At 39.9% G+C, this 27,853-nt stretch overlaps 1 protein-coding gene across 4 annotated transcripts in view; it reads left to right on the top strand.

Moving 5' to 3' along the window:
* sh2b3 (SH2B adaptor protein 3) overlaps positions 1–27,853 on the top strand; it is a 74,908-nt gene that overhangs the window by 30,631 nt on the left and 16,424 nt on the right. For all 4 annotated transcript variants that reach the window (XM_084946108.1, XM_084946109.1, XM_084946107.1 and 1 more), the window contains one exon: positions 83–1,216. In XM_084946108.1, the coding sequence (XP_084802234.1) occupies positions 110–1,216 (1,107 nt within the window). In that variant the 5' untranslated portion in view covers positions 83–109. The remainder of the gene's footprint in view (positions 1–82; positions 1,217–27,853) is intronic.

The following is a 27,853-nucleotide window of genomic DNA, read 5'->3' as shown; positions in this document are numbered from 1 at the left end:
TGCTCCTCTGGCTTTTTTCGTTCGTTTCTTCCATGCTTCATCCATTCATTTCTCTTACCCGCCTTCTTTTTCTGTTCCACAGTGATTCTCATCCACTCTGGTTACTGCAATGAATGGTAACACTATCCATCCAGCCAACACCACAACAGCAGCAGGCCAAGGTGTGGCAGTTGCCCAAAAAGGCTGGACGGAATTCTGCGAGCTGCATGCCATCGCCGCAGCCCAGGAGCTGGCCCGGCACTACCGGAGTTTTGCAAGAGAGCGACCACACCATGACGTGCTTCCACCAGAGACCTTTTCAAAGCAATTTACTGACCTCTTCCAGCAACACTTCTGCTGCGAGGTCGACAAAGACGGCACGCCACTGGGTCAGAACACAAGCTCTGCCGCCTCCGGTAGCGCTCCCTCATCGTCTCCAGTGGTCCTTCGTCCTCAGCCTGTAATCACTCGAGTGCGGACTTTGCCTCGGGTGCAGGACTATCGGGAGACTGGCAGACCAAATGGAGGAGCTGCTCCACTGACTGCGTCACCGAAAGTGGAGCCGGTGGTGTTGAGCCGGGAGCAGGAGCTGCCACTGAGATGCGCTGCGGGAAACTCCTTTTCAGGATCTCGCACAATTGGCAGCGGGACACTGGTGATTCATAGCCATAGCAACGAGGAGATCTCTGGCACAGATCATCGCCAGGTATCTGAACGGTACTCTTCTGACTCTTTAACCTCGAACCCTGAAAACTCAGAAGTCACACATTTCTCTTTCAGCCAAATCCGGAAGTCTGTAAATAAGCTTTTAAAGAAATCACCCCAAGCCAGTCCGCGCTCATCCCGGGACCTTACTCCTAGGAACCCCACCACCACCAACAGTAATCTTCCAAATAATGGTGACAGAGTGGGTGCAATTTCCTCCATCAGCGAAGAGGTGTCATCCTCTTCTTCCCACTCCTCCGAAGCCACACCCACAGCTGCTTCACACCGTCCTGGAATGAAGGAGCTGATCATGGCTCCTTTCAATAGGTTTCGTAGTAAAAGGCAGAGGCGATCCGAGGCGAGCGGCTGCTGTAAAGAGGGCCAGTTGAGGTACTTTCTGGTGGACGAAACTGTTTCAGACTCACAGCCCCGCTGGCAGCGTTGCCACCTGCTGGTCAGGAGGATCAGAGACATTCAAGGAGGAAGAGGAGCAGGGGAAAGTTACCAGTTGGAGCTCTATGATCCTCCAAAGGTAAAAACACAAGCTTTGGCACACTTTATATTCATCGTACACGCGATTCACTAAACTCTTAACAGCTCAGCTGTGGTTTCACATGATAATATGTGGGCATTTCTTTGAAAACAGTTCACAGCAGGTGAAAAGTATTCATTTTTATTTTTAAATAGCTTTCTGTACAAAATTTGACTCCTGGGGTTTCTATCTGAAACAGCTTCATGACTTTTGCTTACAAAGAGAAAGATAGAGAAAGATTTGTCTTGACATCCTTATCAGTGGACTGGTGTTTCATGTAGGTTTAGCTGATCTCACAATCGTTTACCGTGGTCTTTCTTTATCTGCCGCATTATCTGCAGAGAAATCATACAGATTAAATCATTAATGCTGCTATGTGTAAGTATTTTATTTTGAAAGCTCCACTACTGCTAACCAGCTAGCCCCGGCCTAGCCCATCTCACGTGTACACAACTACTCATGTGATCACGAGTTAAACTAAATATGTGAAAGAAGTATCATTTATATCATGAATTGTAAAACCCTTGTATGATCTTCTGGCCTGATTGCTCGCCTCTAGTTGCATGCATGAAGTGTAAGAATGGTCTATTCTCAATTTTTTCAAGTTTATTTAGTCAGGCTAGTATGAATATCTTTATCTGCCTTTATTATAATTTGGAAAAGACAAAAGAGTATGAGTTGTTAGTAAAATAATTATTTAGTTGCGCACTTTTTATAGTTTTCTTTTGGTCTCTATTGGACATAAAAGTCATCAAAGTGTGTGAGGAGTGTTTTAAGTCAAGAGGTTACAGAAATACTGTTTAGCTTGTCAGGCAACTAAATATATAAAATTATGCCATGATGTTGCAAATTAAAGGAGATTGCAAATGATTTACTTTCTTTCTCGGCACACCAGACTAGTTTTTTTGCCTGAAAAGTCACGGTGTAACCCTTCCTGTCACCTCATATCCTCCTATATTCAAACAAATAGAATTTAGCTATGCTAGTCTGCAGCTTTTGTTAACTGTGTATGGAAAGAGACTAGTCATGCACTACAAGTGCATCCTCAGTACTTTATAGATTTGAGCGAGAAAGAAAGAAAACAAAAAATGTATTTTCAGAAATGTTGAAGAAGTCAATTCAAAATATTGTCTACTGATCTACACACATCACGATTTATCTTCTTGATGCTTAGTTTGATTGCAACAAGCAGATGTTCATGAAAACCACTGATCGTTTTCTGTTGCTGCTGTTCTCAGTACAGGAGAGCTTTGCCGAGTTTCACTGGATTGTGTCTGCCGCTTTTGCAGATGTGCATGTGTTGTTTTTTTGTTTTTTTTAAAATAACCTCTTCTCAGAACTGCTCACACTGTGACATGTTACAGCTGACAGGTTCGTCATCTTGTGTTTCATATCTATGCATGGTAGGTCACTAGATCTGTTTGTGTCAATAGGATGGAAACCCACATTTGCCTTTAAAGGGCTGGGTAAAGTTTGCCAAGCAGTGTCACATACTCTTAAATTAACGCACACACAAAAACAAGCACACACACATTAAGGCACAAAGTCATTTCCTGTTTCCAGCTGTTTAGTTGCAGGGGTTTCCCCCCCTCCTTCAAATCATCTCTTTTCTCTGCCTGTGTTTGTTTTTGTTTGCATAAATGGTATTTTTACTGCCTCTAAGAAGCTCCTTTTAGTGAATAGTTTGCCACATGACAAAACAAGACGAAAACTGTGATGACATTTAGCTTTGCCTCAAAAAAAAAAAAACGTTTTGTCTTACTGGCGGTTTGCATTTCACCTTTGCTTCTGGTGATTCGGTGGCATCTAGAGGGAGTGTTTTGATGATAAACACAAAGCTTTTTGTTAACCAAACTGAAAACACAAACTGAAAAGATATTAGTCATATACTCACAGCTTAGTTTAAAGGAGAGCATGAGCTTCAGGTTCACTCATGCTTTCCATGCACAATAGGGTCATCACAGTTCATAGATGATTTGTTTCACACTGGTACCCTTTAAAGATTAGCCTAACTGGTTTACCCTTTAACCTAGTTAAAGAAGTGGAAATTAAGTTGCTAGTCATATGAGATAGATTTAATCAGTCCGTACTTCATTGACTATTGTTACTTATCCCTTTATTAATATACAAACATATACAGGACATTTCTATAGCTCAGAAATATAGCTCAGTATTTTCTCGCTGTGACATTTTCACTCGATTACATCAACGAATCTGCAACATTCATGTCTTCTTTTAATCCTTGGTGAGTAGATACACCTCCCACACTGTTTCCTGTTTGCTTGGGGTTTTCTGCAGCCAGTCACAACTTTTCTCCTTACACGAAGCAACCACGACATTAAAGCCGACGATCTAACATTAGTTAACTTACCCAAATGCCAGTAAAACAGCTCTGACCCTGTCAGGGTTGTGCAATGACCTGATACCTGCAGGGTTGGATCGAGCTTGTTCACAATAATCCCACAGATGGTTGGTCAGATTGGAGTCTGGGGTCTGAACAGTTTTGGTTTGAATATAGTAGAGAGTTTTAGTAAATAATTAAAAATAATGCTTATATAGCTTCAAAAATTATTTACGTTTTATCAAAGTACAGTTCAGATTAACTGTTAGGTCTATGACATCACTAACCGAACTGTAGCTGCAGCAAGTGGCAGGTAGATGTAAACAAGCAAGGTGGAAACTTAGATGGATAACAACCCTCAAACCAGCAGTACTTTGAACTGTATGCGATCCATATGTTGGCTGTAACAGAGTAAACTGGCATATAACCACTGAAGAGGAGTAGTAGGTAGCCATGTTCAGCACATACATGTTCATGTTAACCTGCAAGTAAAGAAAGAAGAAGGCTGCTGCTGCTGCTAGCACTGCAAACATTAGTGCCTCACATAGCAAACTAATCTGATAATGTGCGTGAAAGTGACACATGTCAACAAGCTTTCTGACTTTTGGATTAGTCAACTATTATTATTTATTAGTAGTAGTATTTCTTCCCATTTAATCAACCAGTAAATAAGTTGCCAGTATTATCCCTTCTGTATTGTACAGTGTATTTCCAGGGGTGTTGGTCTGCCACGATGTGTAGGTGGGTGGTGATGGATGATAGAACTAAGATGATTAGTTTTATTCACTAAAGTTGTCAGTGGTTTAAATGCAGTGCCTGACTGGTGTATTACTTCTTAATTAACACTTGTTAATGCCAAGTGGCAATTGTAACTTGGAAACATGACATCAGTTGTTGCTGTAAGCTCTTCGCAGCACAGCAGGATGTATTTCTTTCTTTCTTTTTCTCTTTCTCTTTTTCTCTCTCTCCCCGCATGCTTAGCTCCCCCCACAAGGCCTCATGGCATTAAACCCTGCAATATTTCCAGATGGGGCCAGCTGTGAGGCTGCATGTAGTTGCACACTTAGCCCCTAAACCAGTGATCAGAGCAGGTCGAATGCTGTCCTGGGCCCTGCCATCTATAAGGTCACTGTAAGCAGAGTTTAGTCTCTTTAGGGTGTGTGCAAGTGTGCATTCAGACACACATAAAGGTCCATGAGAGAGACATTGCATGCATGTGCATGTGTCTGAGGGCGTATGTGTGTCTGTAGAGTTTTATATTTAGCAGCCCTCGAGTCCTCAGCCGCTTACAGCCCTAACCATGTGTGTGAGGTAATTCAGTTGATTTCAGAGCCAAAGTTGTGCATGTGTGCACGTGCTTGCGTGTTTATTTAGAATGGGAAGACATTGGCAGGATTTGCCTGGCTGTTTGCAATTTTGCTTTAATGCATTGGTGCTCTGAATATGCTCTCTCTTAATGTGTGTGTGTGTGTGTGTGTGTGCGCGCGCGCGTGCGTGTGTGTGTGTGTGTGTGTGTGTGCGTGTGTGATCTTGGAAGGCAGATAGATAAGGGCCTGAGAATGACCTTAAAAGGAAGGAGAGCTGTGGACTAGCATTCTCACGTTTAATGTACACATGAAAAACTTGTGCATTAATTGCCTTAACAGTTATTTAAACACACCAAGCTGGAATGCGTTGAGGTTGCTATTAGTACAGTTTCCCTATTCTTAATGAAAATTGGGGTTTTTCACATCTGTAGGCAATGTGTCAGTGTGTGAGCATGCACGCCTGCACACATCACACATATCTTGGCTGCACAGAACATAATAATCCATGAGCAAAGTATGCATGCATTTTTATTTATATCTTTATGTGTGAGAAACAGAAGTAATATCAGTGAGCTCATTTAGCACAAAGGCGCAAGCTGCATGGAAACTGATAATGAGTTTGCGTGAGAAAGCAGCAGGCAACAGCACAGTTGTCGGTTGCTTAGTATTAGCCTGAAAAGGCAATAATCCAGTAAGATGATACCCCGTAAGATTTTATGCAACACATTAGGTTGTCTTTGAGTATTGCTGTTTTAGTAGGTTGACTTTAAAAGCAAAAACATGCTAAAGGCAACAGTCAGCTAGGTTACTTCTGGGAAAGATGCAGTCACTTTTCAGCCAAGTCCTAACAAATGTCTGTTTTGTCCTATAATTATAGTTAAAACTGAGGGCAGTTTCACTTCTGCATAATCTGAAATGTTAGCCCATATTTAGGCCTGAAATAGATTTGAAGCATGCAGCTGCTATAGGTACTGTGTGGAAGATTAAAGCCGTGAGTACACTTGGGTCCGTATGGGCCTGAGTGACGTCAATTCTGTGATCAGACGATGAAGATGAGGGTACACGCGGATGTCTGCCTACCAGCCTGTTTACATTACAGTGCATGTGCACCCCAGTAGTCAACTTGAGAGAATGACTTCTCAGCTCTTGGGACTCCATCCGTGTCCGTGTCTGCAGCATGGAGTATAATCAAGGAAAAGTGAGATCCCAGAAGTGCAGTTTTAAGGAACTGATCTGTGAATGCAGTTTATCTGATGGCAACACAATAAAGAACATTTTGTATCACATCATTTTATATCTCTGTACAGCTGTGGGAGTTTCCTCGGTGATTGCAAAGTTAATATATTATACTGTTTTAATATTCTACAGAAAAATAATGTCAAATATTGGTCATAAATTGCACACATTTATAGTAGAGTTGAAACACTTTACTGGGTTTCATATTAAAATTGATGATTAACATAGAATGTGCATTTTTAGTGTTTAAAAAAAGGGCAACAAGAGAGATAATATATCTCTATATCTTTATCCTTCCATCATCATCAGCTTGTCAAAATTAATAACTTGGTTTCATGTTTAAAGTATATCACAGCATCTGATCTCCTTCTACAGATGGTTATCATACTGTGAAAATGTTATAACCTATCATCCTCTAACCTAACAGTGCACTAAAATCACGATAGCGTTCTAGTTAAGGAACTTAACGCAACTTTCTGTTGCTGGTTTCTCCTGCTTAGTTTGCTTGCTTTGGTCAAATTAGTAGCAATAGCATAATTGCTTTCATTTTTTAGGCTTGCAGGCTGCTGCTTGCTGAACCACCACTGTCTGTGTGAACTATGCGAGTCACTGATGTCTCATCTAATGTGCACTCAAGTCCTGCCCAGTGTGTACTGGGATAGACTCCAGTACCCCCGCAATGTTAGTTGGATGAACTGCAGTTCTTCAAATGGCCACTTGAGGCATGCTCCAAAAAGCAAGATGTCCAACCATCAATTATTAACTGCCTTGAACAAATAACAGTTCTGGTTTCTGTGGATGGCTTCCCCCTTTCTAAAGACCTCTATAGGGGTGAATTTCTATGTGTAACTCGTCCAACATGAGACTGGAATAGGGGGCGTGGCTACTTGGAATCCTAGGTGTGCAAACAAATTACTAACAGAGTGGCTTGAAAAGGCAGAGTTAAAATGACACCATAGTGGCTACGTCCAATTTTTACACTGCTGCCAATTTAGAGTCAGTTAGCCTATTAGCCTTGTCTTAGGTCCATAGGAATAAGGTATGTCTTTTATTTGTGAGGGTACACATAGCTGTGAAATTTTCTATAGTGTAAAAAAACAAAGTTAAGACAATGTAACTCTTGATATATTGCAGAAGTGAAAATTGTTATGTCAGCTGAAAAGAGAAGCAGTCTCCAAATTCTCATTTCGCCTCGGTATTCAACGCTGGAACTTCATGTTACAAGTTAATTTAAATTATTTATTGTGATGAAGTGTTTTATTGTGAGGTTTTGTGTGTATGTTTGACATAATTCGTTTAGCTTTTCTTTGCTTTGACTGTTTCTGTACCGCTAAGGCTGTTTATTCAATAGCGATTCCTACTTTTCCTTTTATCTGATGTTCAGTAGTCAAGGTTACAGACAAGGTTTGTGTCTTGCCAGGAAAATCGTGGCTCTGTCTTCCAGAGAGAGTTCCCACAGACTGCTACAGTCTGATATGTTTCCTCAGACCTCCTGTAGACTTCATCTTAATCATACGCCTCTCATCTCATCCCATCTCATCTCAGCTGCGCATATGTGCGTGCTTGTCCATTCGCATGTGTTTGTTCCAGCTCTTCTAATCTTTCCCACATGCTCTTGTTTCATGCTTGTGTGTACATGTGCATGCATGATGTATATTGTTGATTTTCGAGCAGGTCCTTCGCTGTCTTAGTGTGTTTGTATATTCGCACACATACTTTTATGTATGTGAGCATGTATCGTACAAGCTTCTTTTTTGCCTCCCATTTAATATGTCGTGCTTTATCATGAAGCTGCAGCAAAAAGTCTGAAATAGAACTTTCAAAAATGGATCTTCTGAGTCAAACATGGATTTTTACCACAACGATTAACAGAATCAAATGCTTTCTTATATGCATTAGATGCTGTTTTCTTTGAGTGAACATTCACTGCTTTTTTTCCCTCTGCACTTTCTTACTGACAGTAAGAGAGGAGTTTGCAGCATCAGTGGAAAATAGTTTTCAAAGAGACTCTGGTGTCCATCTGTTCTGTGTTACTTGTTGTAATTCAGTCTCTCATATGGCAACATGCAGCGTTAATTTGGCTTGGCTCGTTGCATACCACAACTAAAGCCCTAAACACATGGGCCCCAGTCAGCTGTCCGAGAAACAGAATGAAACCAGGCGAGAGAGACGCAGGAAACACAACAGGAGGAGACATGAGAAAGACAGACTGACGGTTAGGCTGAAATCAAAAAAATATCAGAATTTATCAAAGTTAATTTTCCCTCGTGAAAAGTCTTCTCTAGTTTTGCCCATTTTATCCATATCGAATCATTTAAAAATGCATGTTTTCTCACATTGAGACATGCATATTTTTAAAAGTTTGCCTCTGTGGTTTCTGCTGCTAAGCCGGCACAATCAACGTGAATCAAATTTTATTTGTGCTGTTCCAAGCTTTTGCAAATGGCATTTCAAAGGCTCAACATCAGTGTGTTTTTCCATAAATAATGTCCTACTTCATGAGGATCACATGCACAGTGCTGAGGCTTTACTGGAACTACAATATTTCTCTGCTACAAACCCTTTTTTTATGTTTCCAGTATGCGGATGACATCGGATGACTACTTGTTTACACTAATTTAGAAACAAAGTCGATTTCAGCTTTCTCAGAAAATGCAAACCAGAATTAAGCACATCAGTAAAGAAATAGATTGATTACATGATCTAGAAAAATCTTTAGGTTTTATGTATTCTAGTAAACTGAATAAGTTTGGGTTTGGGAGTGGTGGTTGGGCAAAAAAAGACTGCCTGTAAGACATTACCCAGCTGTGATTGTATAACAATAATGTTTTTCCATTGTCTGGCCAAACATTTAGTCAGTCGATTCTCAAATCAAATAGCAGATTAATCAACAATGAAATCTTACCCTAGCAAAGTGAAATGCAAGAGAAGCACAATGATCAGTCTGTCACCGTTCACAACAGTATTTAGAACAGCAGAGATTGTCTCTCTTCAGAAATAGTTTCCTTCTTACTCAGAACTGTCTTCATATCTCACCCACAAAGTTGTATCTTTTCTGCTTTCCAGGGATCGAGTTTCATGAAATCTTCAAATGATGCCTTCAAGTAACTGAGTCATGTAATATACGTGGGTGCGCTTGCATTTTTGACTATTCACCAAAGGTGCACTTACCGCATGTATTTAGGTGCAAACTTTCAGGTAACGAATCCATTTGGTGGATTGAGACAGATGAAACGGACTCGAGACTAAACGTTCATGTTCGTGTTTGTGACGTTAAAGGCAACAAGGTTTGAAGAGGACAAAGGTTCTTCTCACATGCCTCAACTCGTCCTCGCTTCCTCTAATTTTACATCATCTGATCTCATCCAGCCCACAGGGATCTGAGGGATGTTTTGAAAGAAAGAAATTAGGATAGTTAGAGCTGTGCAAAGACCTTAAACATCTAGCCAGTTGGCTTTGAGCATGTGTGGTTGGTTGGAATAATAAATGTTTTGAAATGTAATGGTCGCCCATAGTGACTCTGAAGTGAAGGAAAAACAGGTCTGTTTTGCTGGATGAGTTTATTGATGTCTTTTTTTTTCTTTAATAAGAGTTGTATGTGGCGCTACTGTGGATTTGATTGGAGGGTTATATAGAGATTAGAGCAGGATTTTTAAAATGGCTTCAAGTCAAAGTGGGGGAAAAAAGATAGTCATAAGTTTTCGGCTTACATTACGTTCTGTCTGTGACCATTGATGGTTGATGGCTGGCCTTTGTGCGGGTGAGAGTGCGAAAGACGGCAAACCCACACATTCTCAGGTTACTAGGTGAATAATGCCATGAAGTTGTGGTCAAAGGTTTATATACCCACATCATGGGCATGAATGTCGCGGTAATTTTTGGGCTCTTAATGATTTATGCGATCTATTCTTTTTTTGCTTGTACAGCATCAATAACAGCTCTAAAAAACAAACATTGGGTGCACAAGTTTGAAATTATTTGACTAAAAGGAGGATGCCACTATAGCTCAATTGAGTGCACTGGAGACTTGTAAACCAAAGGCTAGAATCTGTATTGCTGGCTAAACGATTGGTGCCATTCCCCACATTGTCTCCCTACTTATCTGTGTACTCTGTGCACTGTCATGTCAAACAAAGGCTAAAATGTCCAACTGTTAATATTTAAAAAAAAATGTATAAAATAAAGTAGAGTTGAAAAATAAACCCAGGTAGCCTGCCCAAAAGTTATTTGTGATGGAAAACTGGATTTCTATTGCTTTTTTTCCTCTGGCAATATTCAAAGATTCTTTATTTTGAAGGCACAGATTGATTTGCTGAAGTTGTATTTACTTTCGATGTCCCATTTTTTTGCTGGCTTTCTTGTTTGATCTTTGCCAGTCTCTAACACTACATTTTGTGTTTTGTGTAACCGTTTTCCATTGTTCATGTACCAAGCCAGCAGCCAACACTCCAACAAAATCCAACTTCATGAAGTTTTCAACTTTCATTAATTACTGAAACTGCTTTAGAGGCGAGTCAGTTGATTTTCGTGTTGAATTTGAGTCATATGTTTATGTTTTTAATCATTTATATTCAAACGGGAAGAAAGTAAATATTAAAATAACCACCCAAGGCACAACTCTAGGCTAAAGCCTGCACAAGGGCTGAATACTTCTACTTCAGCTCTTGCTGACCAGATGAAGTCTTGCTGGTTATCCCTACCTAAAAACAAACATTTCACAAAGCACCTGGACTTAACATCAGATGCATTAAAAGCAGCTGACAGAGGCTGGAAGCTTCAGCAAGTTATGTGGATCGGTTATTATATGACATCACCTGGAAGTCCTGTGTGGAGCTTATTGAAATCAGTTTCTTGTGGAGTTTCAAAGAGTTGGATTTAAAGGTTTGCTGGCAAGGTGAGGTGCTGAATTATGGCTGAGTTCACTAGTGTTGAAAGTAAAGTCATGGGAAAGTGCAGTGAAGTGCTTGGACAAAACTAGTCACGAAATTGCCTCTGTATGTTGTCACAGTGGGAGCCGAAGTGGCAGTGCTATGAAGTGATACAGCAGGAGCATGAATTAGTGAGCATAATAAGCACGAAAGATTTCAAGTACATAGCCTGGTGATTAGAAAGTGAAACGTGAGCACGGGTAGCTTGCTAGTGTCAGTGTTAGTCATTCTTTACCAGAATGTCTCATTAGGCCATTTTCTCTGTGTGGTTAAACATAAGAGCTCCATTTGCCGGTGCTGGATTTCAGACAATTCCCCGTCCAGAGTCTTTATTTATATATATAATTTTAGATTTTGCGTCTTAATTAAAAAGTCTTCGCAGACCAGTCTTGCATGAAAGTAGGCTTGAGGGATTAAGACTGAGTAGAAAACCAGTGTTCAGTAAGAACTGGCAATAATGACTCCTGTCAGGAGCACATGAGGACTCATAGAAATCTTGCCAAGTACAAGCCCACAAATTTCCAAGAAAAGCACTTGGTGTTGATATATCTCAAGGCTTCAAAGGAGTAAAACCTCTCATAGGTTCTAGACTTACAGACAATAGATCACTGACAAACGTTCCTCTTCTTCAACTTGCCTCAACCGATCTAGATATGGGCAGAAAAAACAAAGGCACTTTTTAACCTTTAATTCTTTTCGCTCTGCATTGATGTCCTGTGATATGAATTATGTACAGATTTGTGATGGAAACACTCTTTAAGTTTATGTACCGGATCCATCTCAGTTGACGTGTTTATATGAACCTGTCTACCCACGCAATTCACAGCAGGAAGGAACAACTGATCCTGTTTCCAGGGATGGCCATGACTTTCAAATATATTAGTCATTAAATTATGAAAACAAAAATGGGATCGCTTATGCAAGTATTTTTCATTTTAAATTAGCAACTTTTCATCTTCTGCCAATGCTTTGGATGATGTAAGGCGTTTCTTCTGCCAGAAAGTGGCAGTAATGCACTTACACGCTGTTTGAAAACCAATATTAAACAACCAAAATAGAGGATGGATGTGTTACTACCTACCAGGCGGCAGGTAAAGCAAGTGTGCTGCAGTGAGATTAGTACAAACAGAAGAAAGAAACAGCTCAAAAAGCCCTTAAGGAAAAAAAATTAACGAAATCGAGGTGCAGTGTACACAGCTGCAAGCAAAATTAGCACGTTTCACATCATTTTACTGCTATTTGTGGAAGAATAGTCAAATAGTTCCTGACTACTAACAATCAAATAGCATCTTTGCTTTAATTTCATATTTCTAGTACAGATGGATTACATATTAATGGGAATCCTGAACCCTTGCGAGGAGATGCTGGCATAGTTTAAGGAAGGCTAAATCAATACAGAGTTGTTCTGAAATATTTCTAGAAAGCCCTCGTTCAAAGGGCCAAAGAGTCACTGAATGGTTTGAGTACTGTGTGCATGACAATTGTGCTATGACCTTTGTAGTCCGCTTTGAGAGATTAGGCCTGTATTCTGACACTGCCTTCCACCTTCATCACCAAACCACCAAATGAGGGAATAGCTTACAAACATCGCTCCATCAGACTTTAGACTAGAAGAATCTCCGGCCCATAACTTTATTATGGTCATTTCTCCTTTAATTTGTCATTCAGCTTTAGTTATATGGAACGAGCACCGGCTATGTTTTCATTCGAGCATTGCACTTTCAATAACATTTTAAGAAAATCTCCTGAAAACAATGCAGATTAATGTTTCCATCCACTGTTATGAGGAGTTGGTTTGTTAAACAGCTGGCTGCACTAATTCTCCAGCTGCCTGCCATTAAATTACAACAAGATGATATAATTAACAGGGAAATAGTTTAAGCCCACAAGCCATGGCAAACAACATGAACTCCTTCACCAAACTTTTGCATTAGTGTTTGTTTCGCATATTAATTTGAGGAGCATTGTGATGGCCTCATCTGTCCACACAGATCAGATGTTTCCATCTGCAGCTCGTTTTCATGTATTCAGTGCAGAACAGCCTTCAGTGAACATCTGAGTTATGTTTCAGTGTTTCCATAACTTTGTCATTAACAGTATCCGTAGGAGAGGATGAATGGAAACCCAGAAAAATAACTTTGTAAGACCTGCGCAGAAAAATAGCCAGGAACTATTAGGAAATTTGCCTAATTTTTCAGACAGGTTTCAAGAAAAAAAGTCAAAAATATGCCTCCTGTAACCACAAAACCAAAAACATTTGTGCCTTTGGATGCTTGTCAAATAATAACCACATAATTTTCTGTATTTTTTTCCCACTATTCCTTGGTCTTTGGTAGAGGTCACCCATTACCATGAAGCCATTAAGCTGCAATCTAGAAAGTCCAGCTTGAGTCTAACAGACTTGTGTACCATCTGACTTGTGCAATGCATTTTTCTAATGCATAGCAGTTATTCCTCCACATAGTTTTGCAGCATTTTTAAAAAGCCCAGAGTGAATATCTGCAATTAGAAAAGAAGCCAGCTAAGCAGCACCGACACTGGACTGACTCCTTTGAGGAGGATGTAGGCAAGTAGAAGTTGTAAAAGATCTCATGGCAGGTCAAGATTTTACTTCCAATAGGTTTTCCAGCAAAACGGGATTCGCTTTCACCGGGAACTCTGGTTTCTCCTGTCATCGTAAAATATGCAGCCTGTCAGGGGGATTCTTAATCTCACGAGTTATATTTCCTGGTTGAATAAAAGTTAACCTCACGAGCAGCTTGTAGGTTGTACCTGCACAGAAAACAATCAGGGCTACCTTTCATAGCCTGCTCACTCTGTGACTGGAAAGGTTTAATAGTAAAGAAATTGATGCCATTTTAAATACTTAAATTAATCTTCTTTTTTTTTTTTTAAATTGGGGCTCAAAAGGTTGCTTTTTAATACCTAAAATAACACTGTAAAGCAGAAGCAGCTGAGCTGAGATATGGTGAAAACAAGAAAAAGTTCATGGCAGCAGGCAGCCTGTCACATCATTTTTCTTTTTTCTTTTTTTTGTTTGCATCAAGTCTAAAGGAGCTCAACATATTTCTCATGCAGAGTGGAAAAGTTCTCTCTCTCCTCTCTCACAGTGCTGAAAATGCACGTGTTTGCCTGTGTGTATTTCAGTGTGACAAAAATGTAGAGAAACATCTAAAGGAAGTAGAGTGGTTAGAGTCATGTGGTCAAGATGTTTGTCAGATCTCTTGCTGTGTCTTTCTAGTTCTGTCTTCTTCTGCACAAGGTCCTCTCATGCTGCGTTTATATGTCTTTGCTTGTGTCAAAGAAAACTGCATATGTGTGACTCATGAAATGGCTACTATTTATTTGTTCATGCATTTTAAATGTGTTTTTTTCCCCCCCTCGTGTTGTAAGCTCTTTGTTGGCCTCTGTTTTGTGTGTGTGTGTGCAACCTACAACCACAGTGCCAGCACACATGACCTTGCTGAGTGGCGTGTGGAAAGCCCCCAAGCTGTGCAGCACCCTCACCCATCAGTTTTTTTTGGCCTTTATTCATCTTCTTCATCAGATCCCATGCAGACCTGAACACACTTTCACACCTGCACACTTTCACACTCACCTGCAAAGGCTATTGTATTACCAAGAACAATTATGTCACGGTTTGAGTAAGCAAAATCGCAGCGATATTAGGCATGTGCATTTATCGAAGGTGGTTTGTTGTCACGGAAACGAACTGCATAGCAGTCGGCAGAGGATGAAGTTCGTGTATAGTTGTTTTGCAAAATCAACTGGAAATGTTTAATGCAGCATGAGCATGAGCTGCAGACTAAGCAGTGGCAGAAAGGGTTGCACAAAGACAAGGCTGACCCCTTTTGTTTGGCCTTCCTCCACCCAAAATCATAATGCTGAACTCCTCAGACAGGAATTCAAAGGTCACATATTGCATGCTCTGTGATTTCCTTTAATTTTCTTTAGTGCAGTGCACTCAGCAGAGCACATCCCTCAACCGACACCATTTTTGTGTACTGCTTTAGCCGTGGCAATGCTATGCTCTAACCGGTAACCCCTACTTTTATAGTGCTGGGATTTTTCTACATCTTTACATAAAGGCACAGTTGGAGCAGGTTTTTCCATGGTTGCCCTCTTCTTTTCTTTTTTTAGATCCACACAGTTGAAATGATTATGCAAAACTTTATTAAAATTTAGTTCAGCAAATATTGGAAACCATTATGTGTGAAAAATAAATATTATGACCTTAAAGAAGGACTTTCTTAGTCACAGGACTGTTTTGCATTATTTTTAGCTCAATGTATGCAATGATTTGGGGAATTAATCTGTTTCTGCCTGCTATATTTATTTTGCACTTTTCTAATAATACCAGTTTTTGATCATTCACTTATCTGATTCCCACAAGGTCATTGTGAGAATCTGACATTTGCTAATTGTTCAGGTTGGCTGTGCTCTAAAATTGTTTCTCATTTACAAATTTTCTCAAGGCTGCAGACAAACTTCCTGTTCTTTAAATGTGGCTATTGAGGGCTTTTTGTTAGTTTTTCTCTTTTAGTGTGAAAATCTTATCATTTTCCATATTTGGTTTTACTGTAGAAACGAACACTTTTGTGCAAACTCTGCAAAAAAAATAATTGCACACATATTTTTTTTCTTCCAGCACCTTCAGACATGTAAAGCAGTGGTTCACAGATGGACCAGATGTGCCTTGGTGGTATTATGGCAATAATAGATTATTACTGCATTATATTAGATTACTGAATCAGTATATTGCATGCACCCATTTGCCTTTTAGGAATTATGAGATGCATCACGGGCATCATGAATCACTTTATTTTGTGTAGCCAAACACCAATGCAGACACTCACCACTAGGGCTGTGCGATATGACGAAATATACCGGACGACAAAATTAAAACGTCTATCGTTTCATATTATACAACATCTTTTGTTTTGTGGTGTCGCAAAATACACTGTTTACGGCAATATTTTTTCATCTTTTGGATGGTCACCACGTGGATGCAGACACAGAGAATACCAGTGAAGATGAGGCAGAACAAGGTAGCTCCAAACAGGATTTTGTGTGTATATATTGTGGTGGGACTCAGGGTTTGTGTGTGGTGTGATGTGAAATCAATAAAATGGCTCGAAATTATGATCTTTGGTCCCGCCGTGCCTTATTCATGCCACATATATGTATATATATATATTGACCAGGAATGTGAACGAGAGTCATACTAACTTAAACATGGTGCGATTCTCGTTAAAGAGGCTCTGTGAAACTAATCATTATTCTGAGAAAAACTTGGCCTGTTTCAAAAGACGAACTGAATCTGAATGATAAGCAACAAGTTTTTTGGATTGTGTAATATAGCAAAGAGGTGAGGTATATGTCAGATATACAAAGTTGCAACAGTACTGGGAAAAAAAGGCTGCAAATTAGCTGCTACTGCTACTGACATGTATTAATGGTACTTTAGAAATTGTTGGAAACCACTGCGCTAAACAACATCTTTGTTACTTCTACCTAAAGGAGCTTGAAGGCATGCGGGACTTTAATATAACTCGAATGTATTTTTCTCAGTTTTCCGAGGCTTGTCCAATTCCCTGATTAAACTATTTAATTAATAAGATTTATTTCCAAGTGTTATTTACTAACAAATTGTGGTATGTTTTCTAAGTATTCACATACTAGAAAAAAAAGTCCGTAAAAATTGTTCAAACAGTACTAAAAATGTTTCTATATCTGCATCTTTTCTGTGCAATCTACAAACACATTCAGGGCACGTGTATTGGCACTAAGTTATTAAATATTAATTGAGAAACTAATCTGCAGACTAATGACTTTTTTTGTCTCCTTCTCATTACAGTTTTTCCGTGAAGCATTAAATAGGCTGTAACAAGTCCATGCGTACTTTACCCTCTCCTCATCACACTTTCTCTCTCCACTCGGCTTATCCTGAGGCATCTCCAACCCTGCAGATCTCCCTCCTCCCGATTCTTTCTGGACTACACTTCCCACTAGAGAGCCAAACACAACTAACATTTATTCATTATCTACCCCTCTGAATTTCACCTCAGAAAGTCTGGGACTCTTTTTTCTTTTTTAAATCTTGTTGCAAACTGATATGATTTGTTAAATGAGCTGTAGCTTATAAACATTTAGAGCTTTCTCTGGTCCCAGCAAGACAGGAGTGATTAGTGCGGCTTGTGTCTGGGTCAAAGTTAAAGTTGAGTTTAATTTGTTATTTTAGGATTTGCACACAGTTTTAAAACAGAAAACAAAAATGCACAGCAGAAAGGGAGTGAAGAAAAATGTGCTTCATGCTGGAGAGGATTACACTTTTCTCCACACATATGAACAGTTACTGGACCCAACACACCCTTAACTGACCATCACAAGTACACACACACACCCATAACTGACACAAGTACACATGTGGGTTAGCAGATCCTACACAAACAAGCAATTGTCCATTCAGTGCTGCATGAATTTGGTGCCTTTTTGTTTTTTTGTTGTTTTTTTTTTTACAAATTTATGCTCAGCCAGTAAACAGCATAAACAGCATTGCGCTGCAAATAACGACACAACTACATGCATAGTTTATGGGTTAAGACTAAGAGCTGTGGGCCAGCTTTTCATTGTTATTTCATAGTCTGTTAGATTTCCAAAATGATACATCTCTTAACTTCTTTACTGAGAAAAGCGTGTCATGCAGGTGTGAAAATATTTTTGCAAGATTTTGCTCATTGATGCAAAACTGAATCAGTTAAAGTACTTGGAAACTCAGCTGCAGCAAAGCCCATGTAAGCGTGCGCAGTTTCACGTTCAGCTCACCACTACACCCAATCGCATAATCTATTTTCTGCTTCTCAGTAAGCAGATTTCACCATCGGAGCAAAGTCTCCAAAAAGGTGCTGCTTGGGAAAATTCATCTTGAATGGATTATTTTGTATTTACGCGATAAAGAGATTTAAGTTTTACGCGATAAAGAGATTTAAGTTGGTCCCACTGGAACAGCATTTAGGGCAATGACCTGGTAACAACTATTCACAGACATTTGTCTTTCCATTGAGAGTCTGGAAAAATATATTTCTATAGTTTATAGTTATTTTAAATACAGTTTTTGGGGGGCAAAAGGAAGATTAGTGGTTCGGTTTCCAGATCTTCCACTCTTTGTGTCTAAGCGAACCCCAAACTACCCTTGAGTGAGTCTGAGTGATGGATAAAAGCTCTTATCGCCTGTAGAATAAAGTGCTGTGTAAATCTGTGTGTATGTGTGTTTGGGTGAGTGTGGCTTTTAGTGTGAAAGCACTTGAAGTGGTTAAAAAAAGAAACAAAACAAAAGCGGTATATAAATATTGATCAATTTGCCATTTACCATAGTGACAGTAAAGAAATGGCTTTAAATAAGAAAGGGGACTCAGATTGGGATTTCTGTGACCCTGCTATATATCCCAGATTATAAGCAAGCCGTTCACACAAGTTTACACTGTAGGTTTTAGTGGAAAACCTGCAGAGATGATATTTATTCAGCTTAGTTTCACTTTATATTTTTTTCCATGATTATCCGTCAGTGGCTGCCCTGTGTTTAAGAACCACTCGTCGGCACACTGAGACACCCCGAAAGTGGTGTCGCTGCCATGCATTTCTATTTAGGGTCATGAAGCCACTTTTGCCCTTTGGTTATCAATGCTCTTTGTGAGCATTGATAACTCGTGGTGCTTCAAGCTTAAAAAAGGATGATTAATTTCCAAAGCAAGATGTATTTCCAAAAACTTCTGTGCCGCAAAGTATTTCACAGACCTCTCTGTCAGATGTTATTATTGGGAGTTTGTCTTTGGTCGAAAGCAGCCCCAATACAAACAGTGCACGTTTTCGGTAGAAGAAAGATCCAATGAAAACTCTCAGTGGGTCTGAGGATTATCTTGAGTAACTGATACGTGATTTCTGTTTCAGTTGAGGTTTTAAAAAGTTGTTTTTTTTGTCAGAAGCACAAAAAATGAAATGCCATATCCCTCTGCTGTGTTTCAGCGATGACAGAAGTCTCACTGGTGAATATCTCACATTTAAAGTGCTGCTGAGGGGTTTAAAAAATGGAGAAATGGGGAAAATGCTTCTCTGTGATTTGCATAAACACTGGCAGAATAAAGGCACATTATACAGCTATGCATGACCTATAACTGACAAACAGTTACTCAGAAGTGTTGACTTGTTTATATCATGTTATAGTATATTCTCATGGCTCAAAGGCTTTAGGTTTTTTAAGCCTGTGTGTAAAAATGCATGTTGATAAGTTATGTTGTAACTCTCTGACTTTTCAAGCTCGCTGTCACAGGAGTCGTGTTTTCACAAACTCAGAAAGATGTTGCTCCTTTCTTCTTTTTTTCTGCTCTGTCAGACTTACTAATTGGTCTTTACTCGTGTGCAAAACCGCAGCTAATTCATTTACGAGGAACTGCCCTAGGTTCTGTGAATCTTTAGTGCGCTGTCTTAACTTCTTCATATTTGCTTATATATCAGTATTTCTGAGAACTAAGCAAGGAGGGCAGCGCACAGTGAAGTGACACATTTATTCATTACAGAAGGCTACGTCTCTGACAGCTTCTGACAGGTTTCCAAGAACACAGTCATCACATCAGTGTTGGTAACCCCACAAGTAGTGCTAAGTGTGTGTGCGTTTCCCACATCCTCCATGATGCCACAGATAGAGCTGATAGTGATTGTGATCAGCTCTAGTGATCTCCTGCTGCATGAACTCCACCTATATGCACAGCTAGTCTGCGCAGAGGTGACTGTACCGAGTTATTCTCAGTGACGTGAATGTTTTTAAAGCTAAACTAAAGTAAACTAAACTTCAATGTCTGTAGTGATGATTAATTTTAAAGTTGCATTTTTAGCACAGCTGCTTTAAAAAAGGTTGCACAAATCTCAAAATGCTACTGCTGCCAGAGTTAAGTTCAAACATGATTCAGTTTGCATGAATGTTTTATTTTGTGATTACAGCTGCTCTCCGTCTATGTAATCCTCAGCAGGGACCTAAAGTTCTTATCGTGTTTTGGATCTGTTTTCTTTGCAAGCTAAAAGAGACCTCGTCAAAGAAAAAAGCTGGAGTTAGCTGGGGTTTAGAAAGTCTATTTCTGTCCCACCAGCTATGGAGGGCAAACTCAGGAGTGTTTATCTGCATGACACACGCAACAGGTGCTAGAATCAAGCAGCAGAGTGGAAAAACAATGCCAGCTGCAGCTGTATGTGTTCATAAAGTCGTTAAAAAGGGAACAATTTTTTCTGTACAAACATACCAGGAATTTGTGTACGGTAGCCAAGATTCAGGCGGCGCAATAAGCTATTCATCTTAGATTATAAACACAATCCTGTAACATAAAATGTCCACTAAAAAACATGCAGACAGGCACAAAGAGGAAGATTAAAGCTGGCCATTTTCTGTAGCTACTATCAACAGACCAAAGCCAGAGTTAGTCTGTCTGCCCCAGTCTGCACAAAAGCATTTCTCATATGAAGTATTTGTGTTGTCATTAAATGTCAACCATGCAAATGAACACATGACATCTGTGTAGCTTCCTGAAATTACTAAAATAAACATTGATTGCATGTAGTTGACATTTCTAGTTATATCACAGATGCGCACATCTTTTCTCTCGTAGTTTAAAGCTAACATAGTAGTTTTGTACTGTTTTCTTAAAGAAGGCCTGGATGCAGACGCTCAGTAGGTAGTGCAGGTAGTCTCTCTTTAAGCCAGCTTTCTGCTGATTGGCTGACCCTCGCAAACAGAAGATTGAGTAGTAGCTGGGCGGGGCTTCTATGCCCACGGAGATAACTGTATCAGGGATAGTCCCTGTCCCATCTGGCTCACAGGTGTTACTTTTATATAGGTTGACCTCATTCTCTGAAACGTGGGTCATTATAAACATTAGCTTTAATATGTCAGAACATTAGGAACAGCAAAATCATTTCTTTTTAATGTAAAAAAATCACAACCAATTAGGTTTGGAAACATAGTTTGGATTTGTTTTGAATGCTTTTTATGGAAAAATATAATATCATCAGAAGGAAACTTGGCTGGTGTAGTTTCTTGATATATTTTGGAACAATAACACTCTGTTGCACAGAAGAATGGATCAGGTTTTGGATATAGGTCTCTGCTTGTTTAGTAAGATTATTTTACTGCGCTGTGTGAGTCCTTTTAAATGGAATATCAAAGCCAAGAAAAGCACAAAACAAATCGTCAGTGATCCCGACGTCAAACCGGGGGAAGTACAGGCCGATGTGTTGGTTACTGTGATTGAGGTCATGACCTCCCATGCTTGAAGAGGGTCTGATGGGTGGTGCTCTAACCATTTAAGCTGTGTGTGTGTGTGTGTGTGTGTGTGTGTGTGTGTGTGTGTGTGTGTGTGTGTGTGTGTGTGTGTGTGTGTGTAGGATAACTGTGCACATACAGTTTGCAGAATCTCTCCAGAGACCGGTTTGGTAACCCTGCAGAGTCTAAAGTCAGTGCAGCACACACACACACACACAATGCATGCACCCCAGACAGCGTTGGCTACGGTGACCCTCGGAGGGATAGAGGAATGTTGAGTGTCAGTCAGTTGCTGTGCCGACGGCCTTGAGAAAGGGACCCTGGGAAGATTGTTTTGGACTCCAAACATCCTGTGTGTCACCCGTGTGTGTGGGTGTGTGCGCACAGACTGTAGATCTGTTTGTGTGGGTGAGAGGTTGCATGGTTGCATCTGTTGTCGTGTCTCTGTTTGTTTGTGCGCTACTTTCACCAACTGTTTACACCTGCTGCCATGTGTGTAAACCAAGGTGAAAGAAGAGTCATTACAATGTCTGAAAATTACTTTGTCTTTGATTTTTTTTTTTTTTTTTTTTTTTTAAGAAAAGTTATTTTAATAGTAATTTATGATTGTATGGTGAAAATAATTCTTTTGGTACTTTAATGATGATATAAAAGTTAAAAATAGCAGCTCACACGTTATTAAAGCATCTGTGTTTGTACGAATATGACCTGTAGGATCTGGATTAAATACATAAAATAACCTATTTTAAAAAGTAATGCAAAAAGTACAAATATAATGAAAAATATAATAAAGGAGAGATTTTCAACTGTGGGGTTGCTGTAGCTCAGGGTAGAGCAGCTTATCTACTGATTGGAAGGTAGGCTCCCCCTAGTCTGCATCCCAAACATCCTTGGGCCAGATATTAACCCCAAGTTGCTCTCTGATGCATCCATCGGTATGAATGTGTGTGAATGGTAGTTAGTAAGCACTTAAAAGCATAGAAGACACTGCTTGTGTGATTGGGTGAATGTGGCATGTTGTATACGGCGCTTTGAGTACTCCGGGAGAGTAGAAAAGTACTATATAAGAATCAGTCCATTTACCATTTAACTGCTAAAGATGCTGAGTAAGAACTGAAAAAATACTTATCTTCAATCAAAAATCATTCCAAAAGACTTTCATTACAGTCCATTGATATTTGGGTTTTATGGGGGGGGGCTGATGTAACCTATACAAGGCAGTTATTACAAACTCATGTTCATTTTTAGGAATTCGCAGCCCAGGATGTAGGCTGTATTGTCACTGCTGCATATCAGTGTTTCATATTTGTCATATCTGTGTGACTGTGCGTATGTTTGAAGTTGAAACATAGTAGTGAAAGTTGACTCAAAGTGAAAATTTGTGGTGTCGTATTATTACTGGCACTGATCACCATCAGCTTAATATTTCATAGTTGACATTCTCGTCCCAGAAAAACTGTATTATGAAAGGATTTACTTTAAATTGTCCTGCCATAATTACTTTGATTATCAGATAAACTGTAATTTATTTAGTTAAAAAATCAAAATGATGGATAAAACATGACTCAGAGAATGTCTTTAAACAGTCATATTCAATTTACGGTAATAAAAAGCGCCCCCCCTGCTGCTGGACTTGATTAAATTTGACATTTTGGTTCAATAAAAGTCATAATCTCGTATGTTCTTTCATCACCATCTGGATTTTAAACAGAAACGTATAACTTTTAGCCAAGTGTCGTTCACGTGGGGATGTCAAAGCTTCAAAAGACAGTTTTGGTGGGTTTAATCCGTAAATAATGTCTAATATATTTCAATAAAAGATAAATGATAACAGTAACGAGCCCGAACAAGCTGACACTGACAAAGTGTCACTGATAATGTTGAACGTTGTGAAATAAGATGATTTCCGGCCTCATTAAAAAGGGAAGTTTAATTCTGAGCTAAATTAGAATTAAGCTCAGATAGCATCACAGAGGCGTGTGATTGGTCCCAAATTCGATCACCACCATGACAACAGCGCATGCAGCTTTGCGAGCACTCAGCAGCATGTAGCCGTCCTTTAACGCGGGCCAGAGGATCCACGCAACCAGTCCGGTATCAGTGTATATATGTTGTGTTTTACTGGTAAAACTTGAGCTTCTTTCTCTTGACTGTTTAAACCACCCACAATCAGATTGGATGCATCAATAATTTGCAGAAAGTTGTCCTAAATAATTGCTAAAACAGTGAAAGTGGCAGTGTGCTGCAGCCTTGCGTTCTTCCGCAGTTGCAGGGTGAGGAACAGGCCATAGCCTCAAGGTCTGCTGGCAAAACAATGCAGCGAGCTGTCGGGACAAAGAGGAGCAGTAATTTAAGACATAAATGAAAAGCTTTCCCGTGGGCGCTATTGTATATTTACGCATTCAATGTACTCAGTCTCTAGGGTTACTTGCGTCTGGATCTGGAGGAGGTCGATGCCAGGCAGTAGTTGGTACAAGCATAGCTTTTGTGTGTTGATGTCTCTCTAGTAATGAATCAAGCTGTGTAGTTGCTCGCAGACCTCACAGACGGGGTTTGAAGTTTTTGTCTGGGAGGGGGAGAAAACAGCAGAAGTGAGAATGTGCTGCTGTGACGCACATTTAAAGCCCCGGTCGTGGACAATGCTAAACCGACATTTGTAATGCTTTTTATTTGGTGCAAAACAAATTCAAACATATCAGGGACAGTAAATAGACTGTTACTGCATTATAACATGTCACGAATCAACAGGCCTCTGCACAAAGTCGTGCAAAAGGACCCCACTCCTCTCACATCACACTGTAGTGCTGCTTGTGTTTTTAGGTGTTTTGCATCACTTTGCCATCACTTTGCATGTCTTTATGGACATTGCACTTTAAAAAAAAATCTTTTCCATCATCAGACAGTAGTTTCAGAACAGAGCATTGTCAGGGCTACATAGCTTCAGGGGCTGTTTCCTACTTGTACTCACACCAACGTTAAGTCGACATAGTAACCAGCTGGCAGTGTGCTGAGCAGCAGCTACAAAAGAGCACTATGTGTGTTTTTTTTTGTTGTTGTTGGGTTTTTTAATGGTATCATATAGAGCAGCGGTGTTAAACATAAGGCTCAGGGGCCAGAATCGGCCCCACTGGACTGCTCTGGAAAAAAGGAGTGCATAGTGCATATAGTTTTAACTATATTTTCATAACTTTTACAATTTCTCTATTGATAAAGATCCCTAATTACACCAAAGCAATTAAGTAATGGATAAACAGTTAAATGATAACTTTTCAGCATTCACTGTATTAATTTGTGTTTTTTTTACTCTGGGTTTACAGGACAGTCTGGCCAACTTTACACAGTTATAATTTTTTTGATGGTCCGGCCCATTTGATCAGAATAGTCAGTACTTTGTTTTAATGCTGTTGTTGCACATGTGGTTAATAAAGCCAGGCCCATTTTTAGACCTAATTCTTGCTAACATGGCTGTTGCTTATGGGGGTAGTTTTAAAAATCCTGATGACACAACTTCATATATTTACGTCTACATCAGTCATTGTACATGTAGGTCAGTTGTGCTAGACATAGGCAGTACCTGTCTGAACATAGGTACCACCAAAAAAACCAAAACTTGCTTCTGTGATGCTGGTTCCTGCAGTGTAAAGATACAAAACATGGTAGTCTTGTTTAAAAAGCTATAGGAACAATAAAAATGTTTTTATGGGTAGAAAGCTGCTATTTTTAGTCCGTTTGTATCCCTTACATGATCATTGTGCATCTTTTTGGGCAGGCTACGGTTTCCTCATCTTCTCAACACTAAGGTGCTCCATAAGTTACAAAATAAAGATAATTTTATATTGATAGAGAACTGAAACTAGAGTTTGAGACCATAAACTCATGAGGAAAGTATTTAAAAAGGTCACAAATCGATACTTTATGTTGTGAACTTCTTTTTTTGTTTCTTCGATCCTGCTGGAAGTTAGAAAGATCGCAGTGTTGAATCTCTTCCTCATAGCATCTGTGGCTGTGGTTGTCTTTTATATACGGTTTATGACACTAACAAGACTGCTGTGTTCTTTCCTTTGACTCTGCCGAGGGAGGGGCGGGGGTCACCACGGGTGATCAGAAAGAAAAAGAGACCTAGACCTCTGCACTTCTTTGAGAGCTTTAAAACATTAACACTCACGCAGTTCGTAAATGCTCTGACTGTTTTCCCACATTACTCACTGGTTCTGTTGGAGATGGGTCCAGATTAAAAAAATGAAAGAAAAACAGCAAAGACTGCGCCTTGTGTGTGTGTGTGTGTGCGCGTGTGCGTGCGTACACTCTCCAGGGAGTATTACAGGCTGCAGCAGTTTGCAGTAATAGGAAATGCGCTGTGAGCTTGAACTTGCTCCCTCGATGAAGTTGATTCACAGAAATCAGGCCTGTTACGTTGTTGCTCAACCAGTCAGACATCTGCTGAATGTTTTTTCTTCTTCTGTTTTTTTTTTCCCCTCCACAGACACACATGGTTCCTCAAAGATGCTCCTAGTCAGGCTCTCATTCATATTCACACAATAAATTCTTCTCAATGAGTCACTCTCTGCTCGAATGTTCACCAACACACACACCCAGAGTGAGAGTGACTGATAGCATTAGTTGTTGCACATCCGGTAGAGTTTTAACTTGCATTTGTAAATTAGGCTGCAGCTGCAGTTAATCTGCCTGTTGCTTTCTTGATTAACTGCATGCCGTGTTAAATGATAAAAACACCAACGTACAAATGTCTCTCTTCTTCTTTTTTGGGGCTGCAGATGCTCAGACTCTAGTGCAAAGCTCAAATATAATCTCTTTTTAGATAATTTTAAGTAGAAAGAAGCTGACAAAATGATAAGGAGATATTTTATTCTTCCTTTGATGAGCTGATGATATTCGAGCCACCGATTTATCACGCATCCCTGCTTCCGCACGATGCATGAGGTGGCGTAAAAGAGGCTGAGGTTGAGTCAAACAGAAAAACAAACAGAAATGTGGCACATAGATCAGATTTCAGATAGATCAAAGAAGGGGTATCGGAGGGGTCACATGTAGGTACGCACTCCCAGATAATCATCACTTGAATCCTCTGAGCTTTACAGTAAGTTTCACCTCATTGCTTGGCTGCCCAGGCTCAAGCTTTACTGTTGTGGTTCATTATTGAGGTGAGCTCTACAAAACCCCCTGCTCAGTGCTCAGCACCGAGACAGTCAGTGACTCACCGATCCACACTGAAGTATTTAGCAGCTAAAAAGCCAGATATTTCCCTCGGGAGTTGGTAGAGACCAAAAGCAGAGCTAAGACAGAGTGAATATTGAATTCAGCAAGACTTGAAATGAGCCATGATGTTGGCTCTGTGGCTGCCAGATGTGTTGGTAGCAACTGACCTATAAGGTGATGTTTAAAACTTGTGTTCACTGCCCCCAAGTGGCCAAAGAAAAGCAGGATTATTCAGTGCACAGTTTTGTCACTTCTTATTTCTAAATTAATAATCCATTTTTTAAACTTTGATTAATATTAGCTTTCAAACTCAGCTTCCAATTTGTTATCAGACAACATGATTATTTTCATACGAATCTTGTAAAAAAAAAATAATTTTTTTTGCATTGTTGTTTTTCTCTTAGACTGTATGTTTATGTCATCTTTCTGGCTTTATCTCAATCTTTCTACAGGGGAAATTATTAGAAAGCCTGAAACTTGTAACGCTGATGTAAATTTCTGTGAACATACTCGACTGAAATACAGCTGCGGCAGCAATTTGGTGCGAGCTCCCTTTAATCAGTTCCTCTTGCACTGACTCAGGTTCTCTAAATGAGTCACATCCTTGACCTGTCTGCGTCATTGTGCTTTTTAGTGATAATATTAGACACTGTGGTTGAAACTCATAGCATTAAGGTTGTGAGGGAGAAAGGTAACTATTCTTTTGATGAGTGCGCTCCTGTGTTGTTTTATGCGTGTGCAAAGGATTAACATATGCATTCCTCGGGCTCATGCACTGTCACATGCGCTCAAACTCATGCGGTGCACAAAGCAGTGGAATTTGTCCTCCCTGCAATTTCTTTTGCCCTCCGTTCCTCCCTCTTACCCGCCCGATGCCGTGTCTTTTACTGTCTCGTCTGTTTCCTTTCGCTGCTTCTGCTCTCTCACGGTGCTGATTTAGTTAGCTTCCATTATTGTGCAAGTCTGTTTAATTACACAGTTTCACTTCGCGGGCAATTTGATGCTCTTCGTCTGGCTGGTGATGTGCTTTTCACAGGAACTGAACAGATCATGTGAAGAAATGCTTCACAGCATGGACTACACCGGAGTTCACTTAGTTGTGACGCATTTATTAAGGCACTTGCAGCACTAACTGCTGCACTTCGGAGATCCACTTCATCTTGCAGTTCGACAGCATGGCTGACAAAGAAAACAAGCAGATACAAATCACCATTTCTGGTCAAAACTTTAAGACAAAAAGCTGAATTTAATGCACAGATGCAGACAGTCATGCAGTCTGGAAACCCACAGGCCAACTTCTCG

Source organism: Perissodus microlepis, chromosome 12, assembly GCF_051167445.1.
Source record: "Perissodus microlepis isolate ML-2025 ecotype Zambia chromosome 12, ASM5116744v1, whole genome shotgun sequence".
NCBI classification, from domain to species: Eukaryota; Metazoa; Chordata; class Actinopteri; order Cichliformes; family Cichlidae; genus Perissodus; species Perissodus microlepis.
The sequence above is the reverse complement of the archived record's forward strand: the minus strand, read 5'-3'. Positions and strand labels throughout refer to the sequence as shown.